Source organism: Neolamprologus multifasciatus, chromosome 7 (assembly GCF_963576455.1).
Source record: "Neolamprologus multifasciatus chromosome 7, fNeoMul1.2, whole genome shotgun sequence".
In the NCBI taxonomy this organism is placed as follows: domain Eukaryota; kingdom Metazoa; phylum Chordata; class Actinopteri; order Cichliformes; family Cichlidae; genus Neolamprologus; species Neolamprologus multifasciatus.
This window is the reverse complement of record NC_140445.1, coordinates 37,739,861-37,765,134: the sequence shown is the minus strand read 5'-3', so window position 1 is coordinate 37,765,134 and position 25,274 is coordinate 37,739,861. Positions and strand designations below refer to the sequence as shown.

At 42.1% G+C, this 25,274-nt stretch overlaps 2 protein-coding genes across 8 annotated transcripts; one reads left to right on the top strand and one right to left on the bottom strand.

The window, feature by feature from the left end:
- The first annotated feature begins 383 nt into the window (after positions 1 to 383).
- spag16 (sperm associated antigen 16) lies at positions 384 to 3,203 on the top strand. The gene is made up of 3 exons (XM_085166173.1): positions 384 to 1,403; positions 1,508 to 1,612; positions 1,684 to 3,203. The coding sequence occupies exons 1-3, from the start codon at positions 480 to 482 to the stop codon at positions 2,329 to 2,331; spliced, it is 1,677 nt and encodes a 558-aa protein (XP_085022299.1). The 5' UTR covers positions 384 to 479; the 3' UTR covers positions 2,332 to 3,203.
- c7h18orf54 (chromosome 7 C18orf54 homolog) lies at positions 2,419 to 25,224 on the bottom strand. Of its 7 annotated transcripts, XM_085166176.1 has the most exons (16): positions 23,066 to 24,335; positions 22,743 to 22,905; positions 22,432 to 22,567; positions 21,549 to 21,708; positions 21,258 to 21,425; positions 20,753 to 20,852; positions 20,602 to 20,662; positions 20,349 to 20,526; positions 19,926 to 20,017; positions 19,574 to 19,682; positions 8,253 to 8,345; positions 7,996 to 8,050; positions 7,854 to 7,905; positions 6,898 to 7,059; positions 6,697 to 6,770; positions 2,419 to 4,294 (listed from the first exon to the last, which is right to left on the bottom strand). In XM_085166176.1, the coding sequence occupies exons 3-16, from the start codon at positions 22,564 to 22,566 to the stop codon at positions 4,138 to 4,140; spliced, it is 1,596 nt and encodes a 531-aa protein (XP_085022302.1). In that variant the 5' UTR covers position 22,567; positions 22,743 to 22,905; positions 23,066 to 24,335; the 3' UTR covers positions 2,419 to 4,137. The 7 variants fall into 7 exon arrangements, with proteins under 7 accessions (XP_085022302.1, XP_085022304.1, XP_085022303.1 ...); XM_085166178.1 differs by lacking the exons at positions 22,743 to 22,905; positions 23,066 to 24,335 and adding an exon at positions 24,343 to 25,224; XM_085166177.1 differs by lacking the exon at positions 22,743 to 22,905 and having other exon boundaries at positions 23,062 to 24,335.
- Positions 25,225 to 25,274: the final 50 nt, after the last annotated feature.

The window sequence follows — 25,274 nt, the reverse complement described above, 5'->3', positions numbered from 1 at the left end:
ATATATGTGTCTTTAATATCCGAAAATTACTACAAACATATGACTTTAAAGTGAAAATTTAGACAGAGGACTTTTTCTTTATAGCCTCTGTAAGTTACATTTTTTTCCCTCTTAAATGTACACCATTATGATGAGAGAGTAATATTTGTTATGATGATAGAGTAATATTTGTATAATCAATATTTTACAATATTTAAAAATATATATATTAAAAAAATTATAGATAGATAGATAGAGAGAGAGAGAGAGGGGGGGAGGGAGAACACTTGAAGGAAAAACAGGAAATAAAAACGAAAGCATGAAAAAAATAATTAAAAATATTTAAAATGTAAAATATGTATGCATTTTAATAACCACAAAACCTATTAAACAAACGCATACGCAGGGTGTCACGCGGTTACCGTGGTAACACGCTAAGCAACGCAGAGCTAACACCATAGCAACGCGTAAACAATAAGCTCCGAGGCGAAGGGGAGAAAATGTCAGACAGAAGACGAGGAGCGGAGGAAGTGGAGGAGAGGAGCAGTGCTGAGGAGGACGAAGAGGAGGAGAAGTCTGAGGAGGCTCTCTCCTCCTCAGCAGCTCCCAAGAGAAATTCTGAACCGCCACAAGCGCAAACTCTGTCTAACATCCCCGAGGCGGTGGACGACTTCCTGAGGAACTTCTTGCGCAGAGCCGGCCTGAGGCGGACTCTGAGCCGCTTCGAGGTGGAGTGGTACGGCTCGGCGCTCAGGCGCCTCACAGACACCCTCAAGACCGTAGCCACGGCGGCCCCGGGGGTCTACTTCATCCCCGATGCTCTCACACACCGACGCCTCCTCCAGAGCGAGCTTGAGGCGGTGCGCGCAGAGACGGAGCTGCTCAGGGAGGAGGTGCTGGGTGCAGGAGCGAGCCTGGTGAGGATACAGAGGGAGCGGGACTTTCACCGGCTGCAGCACCAGCGAGTCTCCGAGGACAAAAGGAGGCTCACAGAGGACTTCAAACAACTGAAGAAACATCTGCAGTCGTACGACCCCGTGCTCAGGCAGCTGGAGGAGAAATACCAAACAGCTGTCAGGCAGAAGATGCTCCTCAGCTTCCACAGAGAGAGACTGCAAAGCAGCACAGACCCTACACCAGCGCAGGTGAAGGAGGAGAGGAGGAAGGAGAAACCACCAGCAAAGACCACTGCACACCTGAAGGACTCGGAGTTCCCCCCCTGCAGTGGGCTCCCAAGGGCCTACCTGGAACAAATGAACTCTCACACAGGGAAAAGCTTCGCATCTTTCAGCCTCGCATGCTCTATAAGAGCGCATCAGCAGCCAATCAGCTGCATCGACCTGCATCCAAGAAAACTGATCCTTGTCTCGGCCAGTGACGACAGCACCTGGAGATTGTGGGTTCTCCCAGAAGACAGAGAAAAGGTGAGAGGAGGTGAAAGCTCGAAGAGGAGGTGGGGAGGTGACATGTGAGGATCACTCTGATTGGATGATGCACTGACGTGTGATGTCACTTACTGTGTTGCCAGGTGGGTGAGATGCTGCTGACCGGTGAGGGTCACTCTGATTGGCTGTCTGGTTGTAGCTTTCACCCTGATGGATCAAAATTAGCGACAACCAGTGGAGACACGACAGTAAGTTGGTCCTGATGACAACACAGAATAAACCCACCTCATTGGTTACAGATGTGTACTTCTTCCTGCAGGTGCGGCTCTGGGACTTCTCTCGTGGCTGCTGTGTACTGATGCTCTCTGGCCATGCCCAGCCCACCTGGGCATGCTCCTTTCACTCATGTGGTCACTTCCTGGCCTCCTGCTCCGCTGACAGAACCGCCAAGCTGTGGGACCTGAACAGCCAGCGCTGTCGCCTCACACTGCGCCAACACACCGCCTCCGTCAACAGCGTCTGCTTCCTACCTTCCTCCAACCTCCTCCTCACCTGCTCCGCTGACAAAACCATCGCCTTGTGGGATGCCAGGCTAGGTGTCTGCACCACCACCTTTCTCGGACATTATCACCCCTGCAACCATGCTGCCTTCAGCTCAGCGACCAGCATGGTGGCCTCCTGTGACTCTTCCGGCATCGTCAACACGTGGGACACGAGAAAACCCACATTGCCGATGGCCGCTGGAGACACCGGGCCACTTAGTGCCAACCAAGTGGCGTTCAACCACTCAGGGAAGATGCTGGCGGTTGCCAGCAGCGACGGTTTGGTGAAACTGGTGGAGGTAGACTCTGGCAGTGTGAGCAGCTTGGAGGGCCACAGGGACAGTGTGCAGAGTGTGACCTTTGACCACAAGGGGGAGACTGTGATCTCGGCAGGGAGTGATGGAAGGGTTAACATCTGGTCGTAACATAAGATTTCTGATTGAGTAGTGATCGATATCTGAGATTGACGTGAACTTTTAGTTGTATTAATCAAAGAAGTGACACCATGGAGGTCGTAAACCAAAACATGTTTAATGAGAGCTGTGCAAAGCCAAGCCAAGCAGCTAGAAGCACACATTAAACATTTAACATCAGGTGTCTTCTTCACCCCGAGGTGAATAAAAATACTTCCTGCATCAGAGGGTTAAAGTTCCTCTGTGCCAGTATGAGTCCTGTCATCCTGAGGGTGGAGGAAACACCATCTGGTTTCATGTCTTTGATGTTTGAAAAGTGAAACTGATGCAGTACTATGAACCTGCATTCTTTCTTCACCCAGCAGGGGGAAACTCCTCTGATCAATAAATAAAGTCTGATTGTTAGTCCATGGGAAAATTGCCTTACTCCTGCTCTGACCTTTGCGTCTTTCCTGATGGTTTCATCCTTTAGTTGAAAAATGATAATTTTCTAAATGATCATCCCCTGGTTTTACTGTCAGATTCAAATGACCAGATTTTTATTTTTTTGTATTATGTACATTTTTTGTCTGTTATGGCTGTATTGAGTGTGCATGTGAGGACGGATGACTCACAGCTGCAAGACAAATCTACTTATGGTAACCTGAACCTGAAGATGTATGAAGAACAACTCTGAGTGAAATGGTCTTTATCTGACTTACAAATACAATCAATTGAATGTTATCAGAGTATCATTTAGCATGTGTATATATATATAGAGAGAGTAAGTCTCATGGTCTCATGTGACAGTCTTCATTTATGCTTTTTTTCCCAGCTCTTCTTCTGTCTGCTAACAGTTTTTGGGTTTCCATTTGGGTGGATCTACAAATTGGCATCCTTTTTTTTATTTTAAAGCCATATCTGACAATTGTAATTTTTATTCAGTTACGACACACATTTACCGTGTCACAAACTTTCCCCCCCTCTGCAAAAAAAACTAACTCAAGCAAAAGAGACAAAAACCATTTCTTCAAATCTTTCTGCTTCTTTTTTTGTTAGTTTCTATGATATTCGACAAAACAGCAAAAGTTGCTAATTTTGGTGACTTTTAACGTTCCCTGATAAAAAAAAATGCTGTGCAGTCCCAGATAAAGATAGACATCTGAACACCCTGGTCCCCCCAACCCTTGGCTCAATACTTCAATTTTCAATCCACGAGTCTTGAGTCTTCAGAAATTCAGAAAATCGGACTGGATTGTCACAGTAGTACACATTGTGCTTCCACATGTACATATTTTCTACAGCAAAGGCAATTTATTGTAGTTTTACCTGCAAGGAACTGAAAAGCTATCACTTACAACAGCACTGATGATCTTTCTTCCCTCTGGCTTAACACTGCCCGGTCACCATTTTATTTTCAACAGGAATGAGTGTGTGTAAATCTTTATGGCACCAACAGTCTGTCTACAAACAGAATGAAACCCATCAATACAAAACGGTCTGTGCACCAACAAGCATCAAGCCCATCCATCCATACTGTTGCATTCACAAGCCACTGAGACACATTCAAAATATAAAAGATGTGGCATATTTTTCTCGTCTCGGAGTCTGTCCCTTACGTTTTCTTCTCTTCTTTTAAATTATCGCTGTGTTCTGACTCTTCCTCAGAGTCTGAGAAAGAGAACAGTCCAGGAAACTTCCTGACTCTAAAGGTTTAGGGTATAGTTTAAACTGAGTTGTATTAGTGCTTTTAAAAAAATTGCACTTTCTTATAAAAAATACACAAACACAGTGCAGATACTATTGAGGCTTTTGGCACAGCGAGCGTCCTTTGAATGTTCAGTTTCTGGAGGGTTCCTGCTGAGAACAGACCAGTCTGTCGACAGATGAGGATGAGTAGCGCCCCTCGTCGTCGTCCTTCTCTTCCTCTGTCGCTCTGTGTTTCTGTCTGGGTTCTTCCACCAGCATCTTCAGGCGGTTCAGATGATGCAGAGCTCTGAGGAGGAAAAACATGCATGCTTTACTCACCCTAAACTGGAGTCAAACTGATGTACATACTGTGGTGGTGGATGAAGATGCGTTTAATGTCACACAAGTTTTTGAAATCTTGTTTTTGAACTATTGGGCTTAGAAGAAGAGGGTGAGGATGAGGAAGAGGAGACCCTATGGGAATGAAAGTGCAGGTGTGTTCTCCATGGATGAGGACTCTGTTTCTCGGGACTGTGAGCCACCACCACCTCAGCTATCTGAATGCCAACATGAGAACTGAGGGCTCTGAAGGACACCGGATGACTTGTCAGTCACTAACTTACATCCTATTTTATGATCCTTCTTTTACTTGAAATGTAATAATCACTAGGGCTGTTCGATATAACGATATATATCGGGCGATGATATAAAAACGTCTATCGTTTCATATTGCGGCAAAATATAATGTTAACGGCAATATTTTTTCATTGTTTTGATGGTCATTGTAGTGGTTATATTAATTTGTTAAAGTTCTCTCTTTCCCTTATACTTAATATGACCACACTACGGACAGACAAGCGACTGTTTTTACACGTTGTCGTTAGCAACCACGACGGTAAAACAATGGCGTGGCTCCGCCGTCCGCTTGTTTGTTTTGCATATTAACCTTTCACAATAAAGCTCAAGATCCTGTTGAGACTTTTCAAAATAAACTAAATCCCGTGAAAGAGTATGCAGTGTTTACGGATGAGAAGCAAAAAAGAGGCGTTAGGTGCTAAAAAATAAACCTTAGACTCAAACGTTAGAACAGGCTTTTCCCCGCAGCATGTAATAAATATTCACAAAGAAAACGGCGGCCGTTAAAACTTATGTCTAAAAATGTATAGCTTCATGCATCGGCTAAAAGTCATAACTCCAGGTACAAGACGCCCAGCTGAAAAGACTTCATGCAAGTCGAGCTGCACGAGATTCACAGAATTTACAGAAAATTTTACATTTTTGTGATTTATATCGTTATCGGGATGATAGATGTCTTATATCGGGATATGAGATTTTGGTCTTATCGCACAGCCCTAATAATCACATTTGACTCAGTAAGACTTTAAACTAGCAACAGAAACCATAAACTCATCATGAAAGTGTTTACTAATGCTGGGCATACACGGTGCAATTTTTGGCTCATTTTGAGACGATTTTTCAGTCGTGCGACGGTTTTGGGGATCGGCCCAAGTTTCGCCTTCATCGTGTGTTGTGCATTGTGTAGTATACGTGGGGTAACAGAAGCGATTAACACCTCACGACCAGCTCCCAAATAATTAATCGCTTGGTCGTAAGAAAATCAAACCTGTTTGAAATCCTGTCGGCCGTCGTGAGGGTGTCACCGCAGCCTCTCACACTGCGCACGCACAAACACAGAAATGAAAGGGAAAAGACAGAGTAGCACAGCAGTGCAGTGTGTGATCTGGACACAAGCGATGGGGTACAACTTGTAGAACTTTGGAAAGCTCATCCGAGCCTTTTCAATGTGGCCTCACAAAATTATCACGACCACAACAACCGTGAAAATAATTGGATGGACATTGCTGCTCAATCACAGCTGACTGATCAATGTTTTTCATTAGCAATTTAGCAAAGTTGACGGTGGCAGTGTGTGTGTCTGTGTGAGTGAAAGACAGAGAGGGAGAGCAAGAGACAGATTTTCTGTTATAACGTTCATATTATGGACGCACAGTGTGAGCACTCAGGTCGCATCAGAGCATCGGGCCGTATAGTGTGAGACCCTGCAACGTGACCTACGGACTTCTAACCCCTGCGAGTCAGTCGTGCAGTTTGAGCAGAAGCTGAATAACGCAAAATCGCAGTGTTTGCCCAGCTTAAGGTAACAGGTCAAGTAAGATGTTGGGTCACTTTCTCATAGACTTCTACAGACTCTGATTTGTTTCAACAGCCATAGATGTTGCCCCCTGCTGGCCATCAGAAAAAAGCAGGATTCACACCCAGAAGCTGACTCTGTCTTTTATCTAAAATCTGAAAGTAGAACAAAAGGACTTATCTTGGAGTTTTCAAAAATACATTTTAATTTATTATTATTATTATCATTAGTAGTAGTAGTATTGCTTTGCATCACCAGTGGTTATTCGGCCCATACTCACTATGAGTTACTAAATGTCACTGAGTTTCTAGTTGCTGGCTGCCACATCATTGCTAGTTGCTTCCTGTGTGGACCCCCTTTTGCCTTACAAGACAGGATGGCATTTGATTTCTTGACATAGTTTCTAGTGACTTTTTGAGTAACACAATACTTTTAATTTTTGCCTGAAGCAAAAGTGGTGTCTTTGATGCAGTTGTCTTTAAACTGTAAGCACAGGTTATCAGTCCAGTCTCCACATTCTTTCTAAGGGGACAAATAACTTGATTGGAGTCAGTTACCTCTCTAGTGATGGTCTACCAGGAAAACTCTGAAGCTCTTGCAGCTCCTGCAGCTCTGCGTTACCAACAGACCACTGGAACACAAACAGACTCTTAATAATTTAAATCTTGTTTCCTTAAACGTTAAACTCAGACACAGATTTGCATTTTATTATCCACTTTTTCTAAAGATCTGTATTAAGCCTGCCTGGCTCCTTGTACCTGTGTTGCTGATGTCAGCAGCCACTCTGAGAGAGTCAGAGCTGCTGGTGGCTGTTGTTGTCGCTGAAGCTCCGCCTCCACAGCCTGCAGTCTGAACAGCATCTGTTTCAGAGCCTCCACCGGACCAGGCTGCTTCCAGATGCTGTTTTCATGACTCAAATCCTGGGAGAGCACAAACAAGAGGGGGATATTACAAACAACACTAGCTTCAGAAACAACTGTTTTGCCAGTAGATGTAGAGAAGGCCTTCAACTGAGTTGAATAGCACTCATCTGTTCAGCCTTGGGAAAAAAAACCTGACAATGTGGGCTGATCTGGTTTGTAAAAACCCAATAGGCTCTCACAAACCTTCTGCAACACATGTATGATCACACCAGCGAATCTACTGAATAACAGTGGGACACAATGAGCACAAGCTAATACTGTATACAGATGATGTGATACTTGTTTATTACAAAATTACACAAGTTAGCTCAAGTTATTACAATAAAACCAAAGCAATCAACACAACTACTTTTTACATGAGAAGGGCCACAACTTTTGAAATATTACAGTTTAATTTGGTAGAAAAAAATCACATATTTAGAGACACAAATTGTGCCAATGATGGAATATGAATAAGTTCTCATAGTTATGTGACAAAAAATATTTACAACCCATCCAAAACAGAAATTCAGAATTTACTTTATAAGACCCCCAGTGCTAAACGTATATTTAATAGGTAAATTATTGTGTTTAAAAAGAAAAAACGAATATTGCCTAAAAAGCCTTTAAATTCAGCCAGTCTAATGTGAATACAAAGAAAAGCTACTGTAGTGAGTCAAAGAGGCTCACTGCAGTAGGAGGCCTTGTCCACTGACCTGAAAGCTTAATGTGTTCTGGGCATCACTCAGGAGGCGAGAATAAATGAAAATCACACAATTAGCTGACATTGTAGAACATGACAGTAAACCTACCTCTGCTCCCCTGTCAGTCAGCTCCTCTGTGCAGCCTCCTGCTGCTGAGTCTCTGCAGGGTTAAAATGCCACCACATATATGAGTCTGTGTGGAGTTGCAGCAGATCATAACACACCAGAAGTGTAAATGAGTCTTACTCACAGAGGACAGTGTGAGGGAGAATGGTGCAGCAGCTCCTCAGTTTTCACAGGACTCACTGACAACAACAGAAACAAAGAACTGATTGGATACCTGCTTCATTTCCAGCGTGTTGGTAGTAAGTTAAAGTCTGCTTAAACAGTCACAACGAGAACCAGACACAGCTGTGCTTTAAAAAAAACAACAACAACAAAAACTTTGGTATAAGTGTTATTCAGTGTAAAAGACTTCCTGCTCCTTTGAATGAATCCCGGTTTTACCTGGATCTGCAGGACTCTCTGCTTGTCCAGAACTCCAAGACAGAGAGTTTAACACCTGGTCCGCCTTCTGGATCAGAGACTCGATCCTGTTGTCTGACACATCAGAAACAAGTTTAGCAAAAAACAAAAACAACAACAAAAAAGAGAAAAGTTTAAAAGAGTGAAAGGTTGTCATAGGAGGTGTGGTTGAAAGGGGAAAAATAGGAAAATAAGACTATATGAATTGAATTTGGCCAGTCTCATGTTCAAGAGGATCTTCTCTTGTACCTCTCGACCACTTTCTGTACAGCTTCTAGTTTTAGATCTCTGTTTAGTCCCAAGTTCCAGAATTGAGTCAGTCCCCAACAGTTCTCTGAACTGGACATCTGAACCCTGTTTGTGCTGCTGGAGCCTTTTGGAGCATCTAATATGGCTGCTGTGCAGTGTGGAAATCAGGGAAATAGTTTACGGCTACTATTCATAACCATCATTATTACCATTACATTAATTATCATTTCATCAAAGCATTTATTCAATAGATCACACATACTTTTAGTTAAGATTATTACACACACACCACTGAGAGCTTCTGTCTGGGAAAAGGTTAGAAGCGCCAACGGGTGGGGTGAGGCTGAGTGCGTTGGAGGTCCACACACACACACACAGACAACAGTTGGGCTCATGTTTAGGCTAGGAGTTCGAATAACAGTTTGCAAATGCCTGTAGCTGCAAAAGTATGCTTCAGGAGATAAGTGAGAGTCGGCACCTGGCCTCGAGACGGAGAGACGGCTCTTTCCATATATGTTGAAAGTCGTCAATATTATTGTATGTGAATTGTATCTGTTTGACACATGACGGGGCGTCATAAACCAAACCCTGATGGTATAAAACAACCGTTTGTGTATTATTTATTATTAGGCGGAGATCGATGCTGTCTGCGGGCAGTATTCATCTCCCCACGCGTGTTCATTAAAATCATTGTTTGACCGAAGCTCTTCTGGACCATTATTGTTTTTGTGCTCACCCTCAATATCTGAACCCGCAACATTTTGGGGGCTCATCCGATGAATTGAGGAGGGAGTGAGTTTGGAGGTTTGGACGGAGAAATCCGGGGTCCAGAGGGCGGTCAGACGCGCAGACACGATCCGGTGATAGAACTGAGTGGACAAAGGCTGGCCTATTTAAAAGGTGAGGCACATACCTGTTGAATTATTTCCTAAGTGTGCCAAATTGGACATTGAAAATTAAAGTCTACTCACTAAATCACTGGTAAAGGTCTGTGTTGATTTTGGTGGAAGCTTCATGAAGTTTGAAAGTGACAGTACTGAGTAAAGAAAAGCAGTTGGGCTGCTATGAGAATTTAAAGCAGTTGGGCTGCTATGTGAATTTAGTGTGATAGGGAATTGGTTATTTTGTGGGTTAAAGTCCCCATTGGTCATAAGGTTGGACCTGTGACAGTCATACATTTTTTCTGAGGTGTTGATTGTTGTTTCAAAGTACCATAAATTTTTCAAGAACGGCAGTTGGGCTGCTAAGAAGCGCATTGCTCAGAGGTAACCCTTGCCAATGCCACGGACGCGTAGGCATTGTCCTCTATGAGGGATAGTCAGTTGGCCACTGTGGAGCTTGGGGCACTCCAGAAAGGCTAGTGACCAGGTCACTTTCTACTGTTCGGGACAGTAGTTTGTGCTTTTTTGGCCAGCAGAAACCGGGTTTCGGGCGTGAAACCTTAACCCAAAACTTCGGGGAAAGCTTTGGCTGTGAAATGCCAAAAAATAGAGCTTCAGGCAAAGTTTGGGTTGGTTGACGCTTTTAAATTCTGTTAGGGCACTAGAAAAATCGGGCCACCGTCCGGGACGGATACTGGTTAAATTGATCGCAAAAAACTCTGGGAGTTTATCGGTTGGACCGTTATTTTAAATTTGTTGAAATTGGGTAGGTGTTAAGCTGTCAGGCCTGAGAGCGCTTGTAAATATAAGACGTCTTTGTAATATAAAATAAGAGATCTGTGTGTGAAAATGTAAATACAGTGAATTTTCTTAAGGGTGTTTGTGTGTGTTTTTATGGATAATTGCTACTGGTTTTATACATTCATATTGAGGAGCGGATGATTGTGGCTGAGTGTGTGGATAGATAACGTGAAGACGGCTTTGCAGCTGCTGGGTGTGAGTAGCTGTGTGTGTGTGTGACAGGAACTCTGCATGCCCATAAAAGGCAACTGCCTGACTGTGTGAAGTATGCACCCAGAGAGAGAGTAAAATCTAGGCAGATGAAGCGAATGGATGTTTTAAGAAAAATACTAATTTAATGTTTTAGTGTGTTAATACAGGTGGATTTCTCTCAACCTGGAAACTCGAGTACAGCGGCAAAAAGATAGATTAACAGAATTGGGACGACAGACAGGCCAAGCTCTGGCTCAAAATTTTACAGCTTGACCTCTCACTTTGTCCCCACCCTGAAAAGAAGCTTAAAGGACATCTTCTCCTCCAGTTATCAGTTATCATCACTGGAAATTTTCAGGCAAGTTTTTGGCTGAATTGTTGTTAGCACCATGTGTCCCTGAATCTCACAAGCAAGCTCTAACTCCTGGCTGAAGACATGGAATGCTGTTATTTAAGGTGGGAAATCAAAATCTGGGAAACAAAATAAAAACACACACACACACAACTGGAGAAATGTATAAGAAAGGCATGTGTTAGAGAAATGCCTTGTTTGAGAAAAAAGTTAAAATAACCCACCTACAAACGCACACACACGCAATGAAAAAACAGCTTACATTCATGAACACGTGAAGATTTTCCAGCAAGGTTAAAGCAGCAAAACTTAACATACACCTGTTGTTAAATGATAAAGTGTATCCACTACTAACAAATAAACTTTCTGGGTTGCAGGACAACAACTTGACTTCAAAAAAAAAAAAAGAAAGACACTGGTATGACCAACCAGTGATGAAACAACAAATTTAGTGGTTAAAAGAGTCAAATTGTGAGATGTTTTCTGCTGATTGATTAATACAAGTGATTACTGAATGAAGGAAAATTCCTTTTTGTGCTATTAAACATGATCTTAAGAATTGAAACATGTACTTGTGTTGTCCTGTCAACTTGGTAGGTTATGAGTTGATTATATGGTGAGAAAAAACAAAAAAGGGGGAGAGAAGGCTGACACAGAGCCTGGCCCGGTGTTTCTCCCCTCTCTGAATAACACAGCCAAAACAACATCATTTTCCTGTTCGTCTGTTTTTGTTTTGTTTTTGTTTTTTCTCTTTATGCTTGATTACAGGCTGCTTTGCTGGCCCTGAAAGCCGAGGCTGACCTGGACTCCTGCTCTCCCCTCTACCATCTTTGATGTGACCCTGACCAAATGCTGCAGCAGCTGGACCCACAACAACAACCTGAAAATGTCAACAGCGCTGCAGGAAAGCGATCTCATGCAGCAAAGACGGAGAGCGTTAAACCCAAGGCTCGTTTCACTACACGGGGGAGATTTCCAGACAGCTTCAGCTGACAAGAGCTGTGACGGGACAACCATTAAGCCCGGATGAAAAGTGGGGCTGAGCAACAGAATACTGTGCTTGACAACTCTGCCTTAACACTGTGCAGGACAGTGATGGACCAACACGGCAGCAGAAAAAGGCGTGCCAGAGACAGGAGGAGCAACTGAGGTCAGAAGGCACCTCAGAATGGACAAAAACACAGAAGAAGATGCAGGTTTCACCTGCGGTGAGCATGGACACTGGAGAAAAGGACTGCCCCAATTGGGGTCAGAACCAGGACAGACTGAACTTTGAACAGCAGCAACAATGGTCGCAAACAGACGGAAAAGGAGGAGGGCAGGACCCCAGGGCACGCTTCAGGTTGTGGTTTACCCAGAACACCAGAACAGGAAAGTGATGAACACAAACACACACACAAACACACACATCTACATACACTGACTACACATATGCACTCGTTGATTGAGTGAGAAATGACACATGCACACAAATCGAAATGCTGATTCAATTCACTGAGAAGTGATCCACACACATACACATGCACATGCTTGTGCAATGAAGAGTGATACACACACACGCTGATGCAATGAAGAATGCTTTGCTAACAAATGCTTATGCTGATACGCAAAATGCTGCACACAAACATCCAAATATAGAATCTGTTACAACAACAAGAAGCCATTGATTGTTTATTGGTTAAATGTGTTTCATGTCACCCAGAGGGCATTTGTGTAGATTTAAGGGACAGGGTCTAAAGCAGTTTGGTTATGAAAACAATGTCTGTGTGTGATGTCTGTTTATGGCTCAAGGCCTCGACTGAATTGTTTGCTGTGCTTCACACACCCTGATAAGGAGCAGTGGTACAGAGTGAAAATGATGAATTAACGGTGTGAGTTTTATTTCGGAGCGCCACATTTTTGTGATTGAGATTTAATTCAAGGAGGAACAAAAGTTGCTATAGCACCTGAGGTTCTTATTCCCACACAATATTGTCCCGGCAGGAAGAAAACTTTCCGGTGAAGTTTTGTTGATTTTTGGGTTTTGCTTAGCGCTAGGCTGATTTTATTAGTAAGGTTTGGGTTGTTTTCTTTCTCTAGGAGGGAGAGAGATATGGGTTTATGCTTGGGCATGTTTGCAACGGGCCCTAGTATTTGTTATTATATGAGTATTTTGTTGGTTACGTTTGTTTTTGCTTTTGTTACAGTGCACTGAAATAAGAACATCTGAGAGGTGTAATCCACCGGTGGTGATATTTTGGTATTTTGTGAGTTCCTGATTTAACAAATCAGCACTTTAATCCAGGCCTGAGAAATTTAAATTTAAAGCGCTATAAAATATTCTTACTGAAAACAGTTGCAAAGTATTTTTCTCCATGATTATAATGGGCTTGGGAGAAATTCACTTATATGGGACATTAATCACATGAGACAGTCCTGAGCCTAAAAGGTTTGCAGCGAGTCAATCCAGTTCAAAAACAAGGAATTGTTTTCCTTTTAAAATGATGACGTCATCTTGCTGGTGATGGATGCTTGAATAGATTGCGCGTGAGACTCCATTATTAGCAATATCTGGTATGAGTGTGTGTGAATGTATGCATGTAACTGGACTGTGATGGATGGACTAGAAGTTTTGACTGACTCGATACTGAGAAATACTGAGACAAAAACGACACAGACTTTAGGATTAGTAAATGTCCACAAACAATTCACCCAGCCTGTAGAAGAAGGGTGGATGTTTTGTCTTGCTTTGTTTTGTTTTTGCAGGAGCAGAAGGATGACAGAGACTAAAGGGGGAGGCTGTAGCTTCACATGAGTGTGGAACTGCAGACTTAACCCCTTGGTTGCTAATTTTGAGTTACTGATGTTTGCATTAAGAAAATTGTGTTTTATTAACTGGGTTTTAATTAAGGTATCACATTATATTGTTGGGAAGTGTCAAATTACAGTGGAGAGAATATGTTACTATTAACCATAGCAGGCCACTGTAAAAAGTCGATTAACTGTTAAAGAGGAAAAAGCCAAAACTTTAACAATACCTATGAATAACAGGAAAATGGTAGACTTGTCACATTCAAAATAGAGATATGTAATAACAAACACTGGTCCGCATCATTTAGGTTCTCCATTGAAATAGTCAATAATTTAGAAAAGTAGAATATAACCGACAGGGGCATGTGATAGGATGTGGCACTGCAAGAGACCAAGAGCAAATTAAAGAAAGAAAACCTATTGTGTTTAGCTTTGATAAATTCAAATTAAAATGTACCATTACACTCAGAGGATCAATATGAAATCAAAATATATGCAAATTTTGTATGAAGCACATGACTGATAACTGTTCTGTCCGGAGCTTTTGTTTTTACAGCACCCACTTGACCACACCAACAGTTTTTCGCCACCAAAGGGGTAATTGCAAATATTCGAGGGAGGAATATCACCAAAAGTGGGAAAGGTGGGGGTGATAACACCATAAATGTCACCTATGGTCAAATTCTTAAAATTTGACACCAAGCCTAAAAATTCTCCAAAATTTAGAGACAGCATGATCTAGAAAGATCTAGATAGACATAATGTAGCAGATGAGGATGAGGCATTGGAATCTATAATTTGGGGAAACTACACTCAGTAAAAAGCTGACCATGTTGATTATGTTTATTCCAGTGTGCAGAGACTGGCTATTATGACCAGGAAATGTAATAAACAGAATTGTCGGAACAGTCAGCGTTAAAGTCACCTTTGACAGTCCAGACTAAGATAGCGTTGGACATCCTCAGGGTGGAAAAGGGTTGGTGTGACCAAGGTGTGGTTTGGCTTGTTGTATGCATATTTCAAAATGATACAGCTCTGGAGGGACCAGTTACCAGGCCATGGAAGGAGGACAGACAGTATTAAATGAGGAGAAGGGAATTTTCTGGGATTGATGATCCTCTGGGTAAGTGGTTGACTAAAGTATGCATACAATAATCATTTTGTTATTGATTGGTAATAGATTGGTAATAGGTCACATTCACAGCTGTATTGACTTGTTGTGGACGCAGTCTACTTCATGTTTAAGCACTCTAATTAGCAGATTGAAAATAGTGACATTAAGGGAAGAATATGCAGTGCCGCACTATCAGATGCCAGTGACAGTTGGGCTCAGTGATGAATAAGGTGAGCTGGATTCATGGCTGAATCAAGACATAGATTCCTCTGCTGTGGTCAGTGAGGGAAAAAACAGTGGGGAAAAAAAAGAAAAAAACTGCATTTCAAATGTGAAGTTCATATTAATACGGATTTTGTTTCTAGGCAGTTCTGCGGACACAGGCTCTGGGCGGAGCCAGGAGTTTAACAGATTTAACATAATAACTAAACTGATTTCATTCCCTAACACAGGATGACAAGACTGGGGCAACGATACTCGAGAGGAGAATTTCTGATACTTTCTGAGATATGATGTCACTAACCTTTTCTTTTAATTTCTAGCTCCAGGTGAATTGACACATGGGAGTGTGTCAAAAAGGGGGAAGATGAGTTTTAACATCAAACAATGGTTTTATGAATATTCTATGACTTTATTTGTGTGTTTAATAATTTAGGTATGGTAAAACTTAAGCTTGTAATGACCCAAAAGTTCCCAGACTTTTTTAGAGAACCAGTGAGAAGTATAAATCATGATTTTCACGTTTAAGCATTAATGATTGAAATAAACTGAATAGCGTTTAGAGGATAAAATGCCTGTGTTCACGAGAAGCTGCTTATCGCACTGGAGAGGAAATCGTAGGACGGAAGGCTGAAAGAAACACATGATTTTTGTAAAAAAGGTTAATTTGTTTTTGATTTCGTTTTGTTTAAAATAAGTTGTTATTTTTATTTTTTTCATATGCTCATTGCAAATGTGCTCATAATGAGTTGGCACTCAGTCTTTAGAAGGTCATAAGCTTCGTTCGGCATGATGTCTGGACTGATATATTGTAGGTATTGACTTTGAGTGCAGAGGGCTAAATGCAAACACGCTTACACAAACATAGATTATAATGAGAATAAGTCCCTGGGTCAGAGAGTCCTGAACATTCTGAATATGCTAAACCAATTTTGATTCACTAGAGGAACAATGAATAATAACATTAGATTATCAAGGCTAGGCAGAGAAGTGTTTTGGTTTTCTTCAGAGAAAGGAAAAGACACCAGACGAGGTCACGGAGATATGAGGATCCTTCGCAGCAGAGATAGACGTGGAGACTGCCGAGAAAGCAACTGGGGCCAAGGGTCATGCAGTTTGGGCTCCAGCTAGTCACCTCAAAAGGATGGATCCCATAAACACAGCAATAACCATGCAGGGGTTGGCGAAAAACCAGGAACACCAGATCAACGAGGTTCGAGAGGCTCTTGGTAAAAAGGGGGACACGGCGGTGACCCCAGAATACACAGATCGTTGTTTGAAAATCGGGGCAGAATAATCCCCGATCTGTGCAACGACTGAAGGGTGGTCTAACCCCTGAGGTCCAAGAAAGAAGAGCAGAGAATCACCCGACTGGAAAACAGCAATTATAGCTGCACCAATAAAGTAAAGGTTAAAAGCTCCTTGGACAGAGGTTCTAGTCTGAGTACGTTTGAAAGGTACAAGGTGGCACCAAAATGAGGTTGGGGAAACTGGAGCACCGAGATAAAGCTGTGGGAGAACTGGAGAGTGATGGAAGTGTCATCTGTACCTATTATTGTTGTTGTAATCACAGTTTTTCTTGCATCTGAACTGCGCAATCACAGAGGTCATCACATATGGTCCACCCGTTAAAGGGGGACAGAGGGCCTCAGGACTAAGAAGAAGAAATGGACCTCGCAAACCTGGATTCTAGGGTGTAAGTGATCTCTTTTAAAAGAGATCAAAGGGGGACTGTGAGATTATTATATTATCTTATGCCACGTTATTAACCCTGATTAATGATTGTGAAATTATTATGTAGTTTTAGTCAAAGGAGCTTGCAAAGAAAAGCGTCTGGACTTCTTTAAGTTACTTGAAGACGTTTCACCTCTCATCCGAGAAGCTTCTTCAGTTCTAAGGTCAAATGGTGGAGAGTCCCAGATATAAACCTAGTGGGAGTGTCCCCACACAGAGGGACAAAAGGAGGAGGCACAGAAAAGCAAAGAGGCACAGAAAAGAAGATCAGACACCAGCGAGGGAGGATAAGAAGGACAGACGCAACAACATTGTCATCCCCTATGTAGCCGGTGTATCAGAGAAACTCAGGAGGGTTTTCTCCAAGCATGACATCCCGGTGTACTTCAGACCCAGCAACACACTCAGACAAAAACTGGTTCACCCGAAAGACAAAACGCCAAAACACAGACTTAACAATGTGGTGTATGCCGTACAGTGCAGCGAGGAATGCCCAGACCTCTACATTGGAGAGACCAAACAGCCACTTCACAAGTGCATGGCACAACACAGAAGAGCCACCTCCACAGGACAAGATTCAGCTGTCCATCTGCATCTTAAGGATAAAGGACACTCTTTCGAGGATGCCAATGTTCACATTTTGGACAGAGAGGACAGATGGTTTGAAAGAGGAGTGAAAGAAGCCATCTATGTCCACTGTGAGCGACCATCTTTGAACAGAGGCGGTGGTTTACGACACCAACTCTCTGCCATCTATAATCCAGTTTTGAGATCCCTTCCCAGACGCCTTAACGCCCACTCACACCCTGGGCCATCTGACCTCAGGAATTCGCATGATAAGGTGGGGCCAGGTTTCACAATGAACTCACCCGAAACTCTGGCTGATTGGGACCCACACCCAGTTTCACACCTTGGCTCAGGCGATTAGAGGATCATCAGGGGGTCCTTTTGTCCCTCTGTGGGGGGATACTCCCACTAGGTTTATATCTGGGACTCTCCACCATTTGACCTTAGAACTGAAGAAGCTTCTCGGATGAGAGGTGAAACGTCTTCAAGTAACTTAAAGAAGTCCAGACGCTTTTCTTTGCAAGCTCCTTTGACTACGATGACCTGGATGACTGAGAACCCTTCACAGACATTATGTAGTTTTAGTTTGCATTATTCTCCTGAATTAGAAGAAGGTGAAACTATTACATTTGTTAAACTGATTTGTATTACATTAGACTGCTGATTTATTGTGAATGAATGATATTGTTTATGATGCATTATACTGCTGAGTTGCTGAGAATACTGTTTTCAGAGAGTCAGGACCTTGCTTTTTCTGATAGTAGAGGAGACAGAGAGCACATTCCACGGGAGCTTCACTCCCACCGTTGTTGAAGGTAGACAAAATAGGGAGCAAAGGCCATAAGTCAGGCTCACTTTTGATTAGAGAGTCCCAAACATGATAGCTTGAACCAAGTCTGAAGAATTAAGAGACCAATTGAGGAGATAAGTGTGGGAGGCGTAGTAGGGAAAGGTGTTTGTTTTTGTCTCATGTCTCAGAGGTTGTTGTCTCATTCCCTCAGCCAGAGGACGGGTAGAGAGGGTCAGAGCGAGGGCAGTGGACCTGGCAACAGTGACACGGGCCCATGATGCCATTGATGGCCATGGAAGCAGCTGAATGGGTCGAGGAGTGACACAAGCAACGTATGGTGACCTCTTGTGGTCAAGAGGTCAAAAGGAGGAGTGTGGAGATCAGGGAAATATTTTACGGCTACTATTCATAACCATCATTATTACCATTACATTAATTGTCATTTCATCAAAGCATTTATTCAATAGATCACACATACTTTTAGTTAAGATTATTACACACACCACTGAGAGCTTCTGTCTGGGAAAAGGTTAGAAGCGCCAACGGGTGGGGTGAGGCTGAGTGCGTTGGAGGTCGACACACACACACAGACAACAGTTGGGCTCATGTTTAGGCTAGAAGTTCGAATAACAGTTTGCAAATGCCTGTAGCTGCAAAAGTATGCTCCAGGAGATAAGTGAGAGTCGGCACCTGGCCTCGAGACGGAGAGACGGCTCTTTCCATATATGTCGAAAGTCGTCAATATTATTGTATGTGAATCTGTTTGACGCATGAGGGGGCGTCATAAACCAAACCCTGATGGTATAAAACAACCGTTTGTGTATTATTGGGCGGAGATCGATGTTGTCTGCGGGCAGTATTCATCTCCCCACGCGTGTGTTCATTAAAATCATTGTTTGACCGAAGCTCTTCTGGACCATTATTGTTTTTGTGCTCACCCTCAATATCTGAACCCGCAACAGCAGTTAATTGTATGAACAGATTGTCTAAGAAGACTGGGGTCTAGTGAAGGTGAGTGAAGAATTGTATTTGGGTGTTACTTGGCACTAATTAGCAGCCATCTCCGTCAGTGTGATGCACTCATACAGTGCTGATATCTGAAATGTGGTGACTTCAGGCTCTAAAGACAATATGTTGGCATCTGAAGCAATAACACCTTCAGAATATAGAATCCAAAACCAGTTAGTGATGTCATTGTGATTATGGCCTTCCGTGATATGCAATCAATGAGTAAAGAAAGACTAAACAATATTCAACAATGTATTTTTTTCGAGGACTCTAGGATTAGTTTGTTTTTCAGAGCTGAGTATTGTCTGTTATTAGTCCATCTATCCATCAGCCCAAGCAAAGAAGCTCAGTCATTTTAACTCTTTGCTTTACATTTAATGACCTGCAGGAACCCTGTTTTGCCTCTGTCATGGTCACTGGGTCTCTTTTGTGCATCAAAGCAGTAAACCTTTAACTGTACTTTAACTTTAATTTATATTTTCTGAAAGTCACATGAATAGAGATCTGAAAGTTATGTTTGTGGTGATTTACAGAGAACAATTCCGGACCTATTTTGTTTACACCTCGAATTTTTAACATTACATACTCAAACACTTGTGTTTTTACCTTGGTACATGTTTATCACAACGTCTGAGCTCTTCCTCTCTGTAGTGAGCAAAGAAATCTGTTCAGCAAACTGAAGCCTCAGGTCTCTGAGCGCCTGCTGGCTGCCAACCTAAGCACACACAGAGAAAACCTATTACTTAATCAACTGACCGATGAAGCTCTTTTTCTGCCTTTGGGACACACATGTGACAGAATGTGGTTTATTTAGAGCACTTGACCACATCAAAGGCGTTCTTTAACACACAAAGAGTCCAGAGGAAAGCACAGTGACACAGAAGCTCTACAGTCTTCATGAACAATGAGAGCAGCAGGACCATACAACTGACAGTTGCGCTGCAGCTGCTTCTCTCACCTCTGCAGGTGTCTGGTCAGGATCTTCATCTTTCTCCAGGTCTGCTACCCAGGATGGAGCTCTGGTTCTGGGAGCTCCAGGTGGAAGAACGTCTGGAAAAAACAAACATGACCCTTTCAAATAAACAGAAAATAGTCATAGTTTAATGGTGAAATTACTTCCCTGGGATAGACTCCACCCACCCAGTCCTTTACAATAGCTCAATATCAAATTCAACATTTCCCCTCACTAGATCAGTTTTACTGACCTCCAAGAAAAGCTCATATTTATGACTCTACACACTGATGGGCTGCTAAATATAAAATAATAAAGAATAACCTATTAATAGATTTATCTTTAACATTAATAATCACAATATGTTAAATGATGATGAAATACTATGACATCTTGGAAGGTTTGTGCATATGTAGTCGAGGAAGCTACCATGGTCGTCCCACAGATCTGACTGTCCAGGCGGCTCGCTGAGGTCACACCCCTGGAGCCAGGCTGGGTACTTCAGGTCGGGCACACTGGTGATTCCCGAACAGTCCAAGTCAGCCTTGTTACTGGTGAACCAGTGAGGGAGGTGGAGCGACGAGGATGCCGGGGCCTGCTCTGATCTCTGAAAAGGGGAAGCAACTGTGTTTATGACACTGCTAAAGTCTCAGAATAATCCAGAAAAGGCAGTGAAGGTCACCTTAAAACTGCTGATGTGAGCACCTGGTTTAAACGTGGCGGCCCTCGGCCTGTCTCTGCACCTAGGGAGGAGGGCAAAGTAATAACCTGTAACTCAGATCGACCAGGAAATATGCCTGGTCGATCTGAACGAGAAAGGAAGCAGTTCAAACCTGGAGCTCCTGGACATCGTGGGTGGAAGAGAGTGATGGTGGAGGAGTCTACAGGTAGATGAGGGGCAGGGCTGGGAGGCTGCAGGCCAGGACAGGAGGTCTGGACCAGCAGAGGAGAGGAGTGAGGCAAAGTCATCACTTCTGTTATTACTAAATCATCTATGGATTATTTAACGTTAATTATAGAGTCTGAGCTGCAGAAGTGATGCGTTTAAAGGCAGATGCCAGGATGTTTTTAGGTAAAAGTGGTGGATTTAATGACGTGGATGAAGACTACATTGTAGATGTTTTTAAAGAACTGGTATAAGAGCAGATTCTTGATTGTCACATTTAAAAACTTCAGACTGAGAAAAATGGTGAGGGATGCATTTACTTCCAGCTCCACATTTTCAGTCTTGGACTCTACTAAATCACAGATCTCTCCTGTTACTGACATCATACAGATCAAAGAAAACTAAAAAATGTACAAACACGTGTTTAAGTTGAGTATGACATGTATAAAAACCTTGGATGAAGGCGGTGGTGTGGGTGACGGGCATCGAGCCGTCGAAAGGGACGGACAGCAGTTCATCTGTTGTCATGGAGTGTCTGTCCCAGTTAACGCGGTGATGGAGGGGGCTCACGGGGAGGTTCAGGAAGTCTAGCTCTCTCTCCGTCAAATGCTCCCTAAGAACTGAAACAAAAAGAGAAAAATGCAATGTAGATGAATCACTCAGATAACATAAAACCACAGAAGACATAAAAAGCACCAAGATATATCAACGTTATAAGATACCTGATCCTGAGCAGGACCTACCATCTTTGTTTCTGAGCGTGCCGACTCTGTGCCTGTACGGAGTGGAGGGTAGGCTCTGCGGCAGAACCAGTTTTCCAGTCAACGATGAGTCGCGGTTCTGACGACTCTTCTCAAAGTCTTTGATGTAAGCATCCAGAGCCGCCGAAGCCGAGTCATACTCCTGCAATCAGACAGTAGTGTAGGCTTCCTGTTTTAAAATCCTCATCACTAAAGTTTTTGATAAGAAAAGAACAACAAATTTCAGACTTTTTAAAAATGTTTTCCCTCTCACATAAATGTTTGAGTTTTTTCTCAAAAAACTGTTTATCTATGTTTCTTTCTCATACATTTGACACTTTTTTCTTTTTTCTTACATTTCCAGTTTCTTCCAATTTTATTCAAAGATAAATTTGCTTTGCAGAAAAACTGCTTGACCTGCAAATTTGCAGATTTTCTTTTTGTGAATTTACCAATTTTTTCACACTTATTTCTTCTAATAGATTTGATACTTCTTTCAATAATTTTACATTTTTTGTCTCAGACATTCCACGTTTTTTTTACTTGTAAACTTTTTTCTACTGTGTTTTGTGATTTTACCATTTTTCCTCTTCTCATATATCTCTCATACACCTCTCACACACTTCCTCGTGAACTTCATATGAATTTACCCTTTTCTTTTAAAACAAATTCACATATTTTTTCTGAATTTACCAGTTTTTCCTCAGTGTTTTACTGGAAAATGAAACAATTTTAAATTCTGTCACAATCAAAAAGAGAACATCATCATTTGTCAGGAGGGAAGCTCTCCTGATAAGACCCAGAACAGAACCCAGGAACAGATAAAATAACAAAGGGGAATTTCCTCATTCTGTCCATTCCTGCTGTGGAAAGTAATCCCACCCACCCTGTCTTTGTATCTGAAGCTGGTGTCGTGTTGAGGAGGCAGCAGGCTGCTCCTCAGGTAACCTGAACTGGACAGTAGGGAGGTCACTGTGGACTCTGGTGACAGAGAGTGGCCAAACGGACCGCTGTACTCCATGCTGTCAAAAAACAAGAAGAGTACATTTTAAATCGCTAAACTTCAAGGGAATAATGGTTAAAATGTTTACAGTGGTGTTAAAACGGTTATCAGCATTTGTTTATTTACAGCTGACATGCCCAATCAGAGCCATGCCAGCTGTGATTTAAACCTTCCACGAGTAGGCCTGGAGCTACCTGTGCAAAAGCAGCTGTTTGAGACGTTAGAAAGCTAACCACCTTGCAGAGTATGTGTTAGGTTGTCAGTGGTAGCTTTGTCGGTTTTCGCTTTAAACAGGACAGTAAAGGGCTTTCTTTAGACTGCGTTTGTTTGCTAGCTTGCCTTTAGCCGAGCTCTGAGCTATGCAGCAAAACAACAACAAAAAAACAAAACACCGAACAAAAATAAACTAAACAGACCGTTACATGGCAGATTTAAACCCCATACGTACAGCAACAGTTTAGTGTTTATACAGAGTTTATAACGTGATACACAAATGTTTCTGGCTCAACGTACTCACAAATATCGCAAAAGTTTTCTCACTGATGTTAAAGTTCAACTTAGCAGCGCTGCTAGGGTGTAAACGGAAATCTGAACCAGGCACTTCCTCAAACTTCCTGCATCTTTATCAGATAAAACAAATATAAAACACTCATACTTCTACTCCGAAATGCCTCCTTTTCACTGTACTCCGTGCCCAACCCTTTGCTTATGACGCTAGCAAATTCAAAGGATCCCGGGTAAAGCTAGCTCACAGTTAGCCGGAGCCACTTCCGGCAGACGCTGCCACCAAACTCCGTTAAAAGAATCTGGTCATTAATAATAATCATAGTATCGGTACACACGTGCTTCATATATAAGTACGGTTTACACAGTTAAGGTGTGTTATGATCTTAAGAAAGTTTCGGCGTCTGTTACAGACAGATTAATATGTTTAACTACCGCCATCAGTGGCTTATCGTGGTGCAGAAACATGGTATACATGAGTGAAAGAGCAAATAAAGTTTACATTATATTAGAACGCATAATCGTTTGTGTGTGTAAGGTATGCCGAATTTAAAGACGAACTCCGTTGAGTTATGAAAACATTAAAGTCCACGTGAATGCCCCAAAAAAAGAGAAGAAAAAAAACTTGTCTTGTTTTATTTCTAAAATTAAATTGTAAGCAATTGCACTGACGACAGTATAATGATTTGGTATCACCGGAATTATTATTATTTCCCTTCTTCTGTCTCTGAGTGCGCCACAGTGTCTGAGGAGGTGTTAGTGAGAGCAGGGAATGGAGAGGAGAAACTATTGAGACTGGAAAAACAGCAGTCAAGACTCCCACACAGAGCTGAAATGGGGGGGATTATATACAGTTTAATGTTGGGATTAAATTATTAAATTGACATAATTATGATAATCTACCCCCACCACCACCACCCACCCACACACACGAGAGTTGAAAAGACAATATTATATAACACGACACAACAAGAGTAATAAAAAATAATAAACTAATAAAGCTTTCGAATATCACTGGTAGCAGGACTTAATTCCTTCAGATAACTTATTAATGTGATGTTAATTTACTGGACTAATTAAAGTACATCTAGCATATAACCATTTTGAAAAGATCATGCTCATTTTTTGTTAAAAAACTATTTTGTTGAAATTCACCAATGTATTGTGTATTTATTTCGGGGGGCACCATTAATTTATACTAGGCTGCATATTTAACACCCTGTTTGTTCCTGTGATAACTTCATAAGCAGAAGGGCACGTCTTCCTTTTCATCACTACTGGTTTACTTACATTGTAAAAAACGCTTTTACAAAAAAATCTGCTTTCACTTCTTTCCCAGAGAGAGCTGTAGATAAGCCATGTTGAGACGACCAAATATTTTTCCGGGGTTCCTGTCTCTGCTGCAGGCCCCTTTAACCCAGAGTTTGTGACGTCAGTGAGCCAGGAGGTGTGGGGATGTTGAATAACACAGAAAGAGGGATCACTCCCCCTGAAACTGCAGGCACCAGAAAGCATCAGCATAACATGTCAACACACACTTGTTATCGCATAGACGAAAATATAAGGCCATCTGGGAAATTAAAAAACAAACAAAACAACACCACAACAAAAAACAAAACAAGTGTAAGCAGATGTATTTTCCTCTTAAAAGGAGTTCTTCCTCCCTAATTGTTGCCAAATACCACTCAGCAGGAATCATCTGATTATTGTGTTCTGGCACTAATCGGGGTTGGTGCCAGAACACGTGGATAGGGTAGATAACCAACTTTTTTGCCTCTTAGTGGACCAACCAGAGCTTCACAGAAAAAAGAGGACAGAGGACACAGAGTATAGAAGGGAGCGATAGGATGGGATAACTGTAAAGTCTGAAAAGCACAGAGTGTGTTTGCAGTGACACTTTTCATAGTTTTTAACACTCACCGCATGCCTGCCCCTCTCTCTGTTCGACCATCAAACAGTTTCAGATGTCTGTGATTCATTTTTGGGGAGTGAATGTCTATAGTCTAAAATGTGGAATCAAAAATCAGTGGCCACCTCCATCTTTAATATGCAGTCTATTGTACTCCCATAGTGTCATGGTTGATTAAGTTGATCAGACCTTGCAAATTTTGGGTTATATGTTTCCATGACGAATTCAGTTCATGGTTGTTTATTTATTTATCTATTTTTGCAAAAAAAAAAAAAGACTTTCAAATAATATTCAATTTTATTTTGAAAACAAT

Coding starts and splice junctions, on each gene's coding strand:
- spag16 (XM_085166173.1), top strand. CDS start 480: ATGTCAGACAGAAGACGAGGAGCGGAGGAAGTGGAGGAGAGGAGCAGT. Junction 1,404..1,507: donor TCCCAGAAGACAGAGAAAAG/GTGAGAGGAGGT, acceptor CTGTGTTGCCAG/GTGGGTGAGATGCTGCTGAC. Junction 1,613..1,683: donor CAACCAGTGGAGACACGACA/GTAAGTTGGTCC, acceptor TTCTTCCTGCAG/GTGCGGCTCTGGGACTTCTC.
- c7h18orf54 (XM_085166178.1), bottom strand. CDS start 22,566: ATGGAGTACAGCGGTCCGTTTGGCCACTCTCTGTCACCAGAGTCCACA. Junction 8,346..19,573: donor TGTGATAAACATGTACCAAG/GTAAAAACACAA, acceptor CTGATGTGTCAG/ACAACAGGATCGAGTCTCTG. Junction 8,051..8,252: donor AGAGAGTCCTGCAGATCCAG/GTAAAACCGGGA, acceptor TGTTGTTGTCAG/TGAGTCCTGTGAAAACTGAG.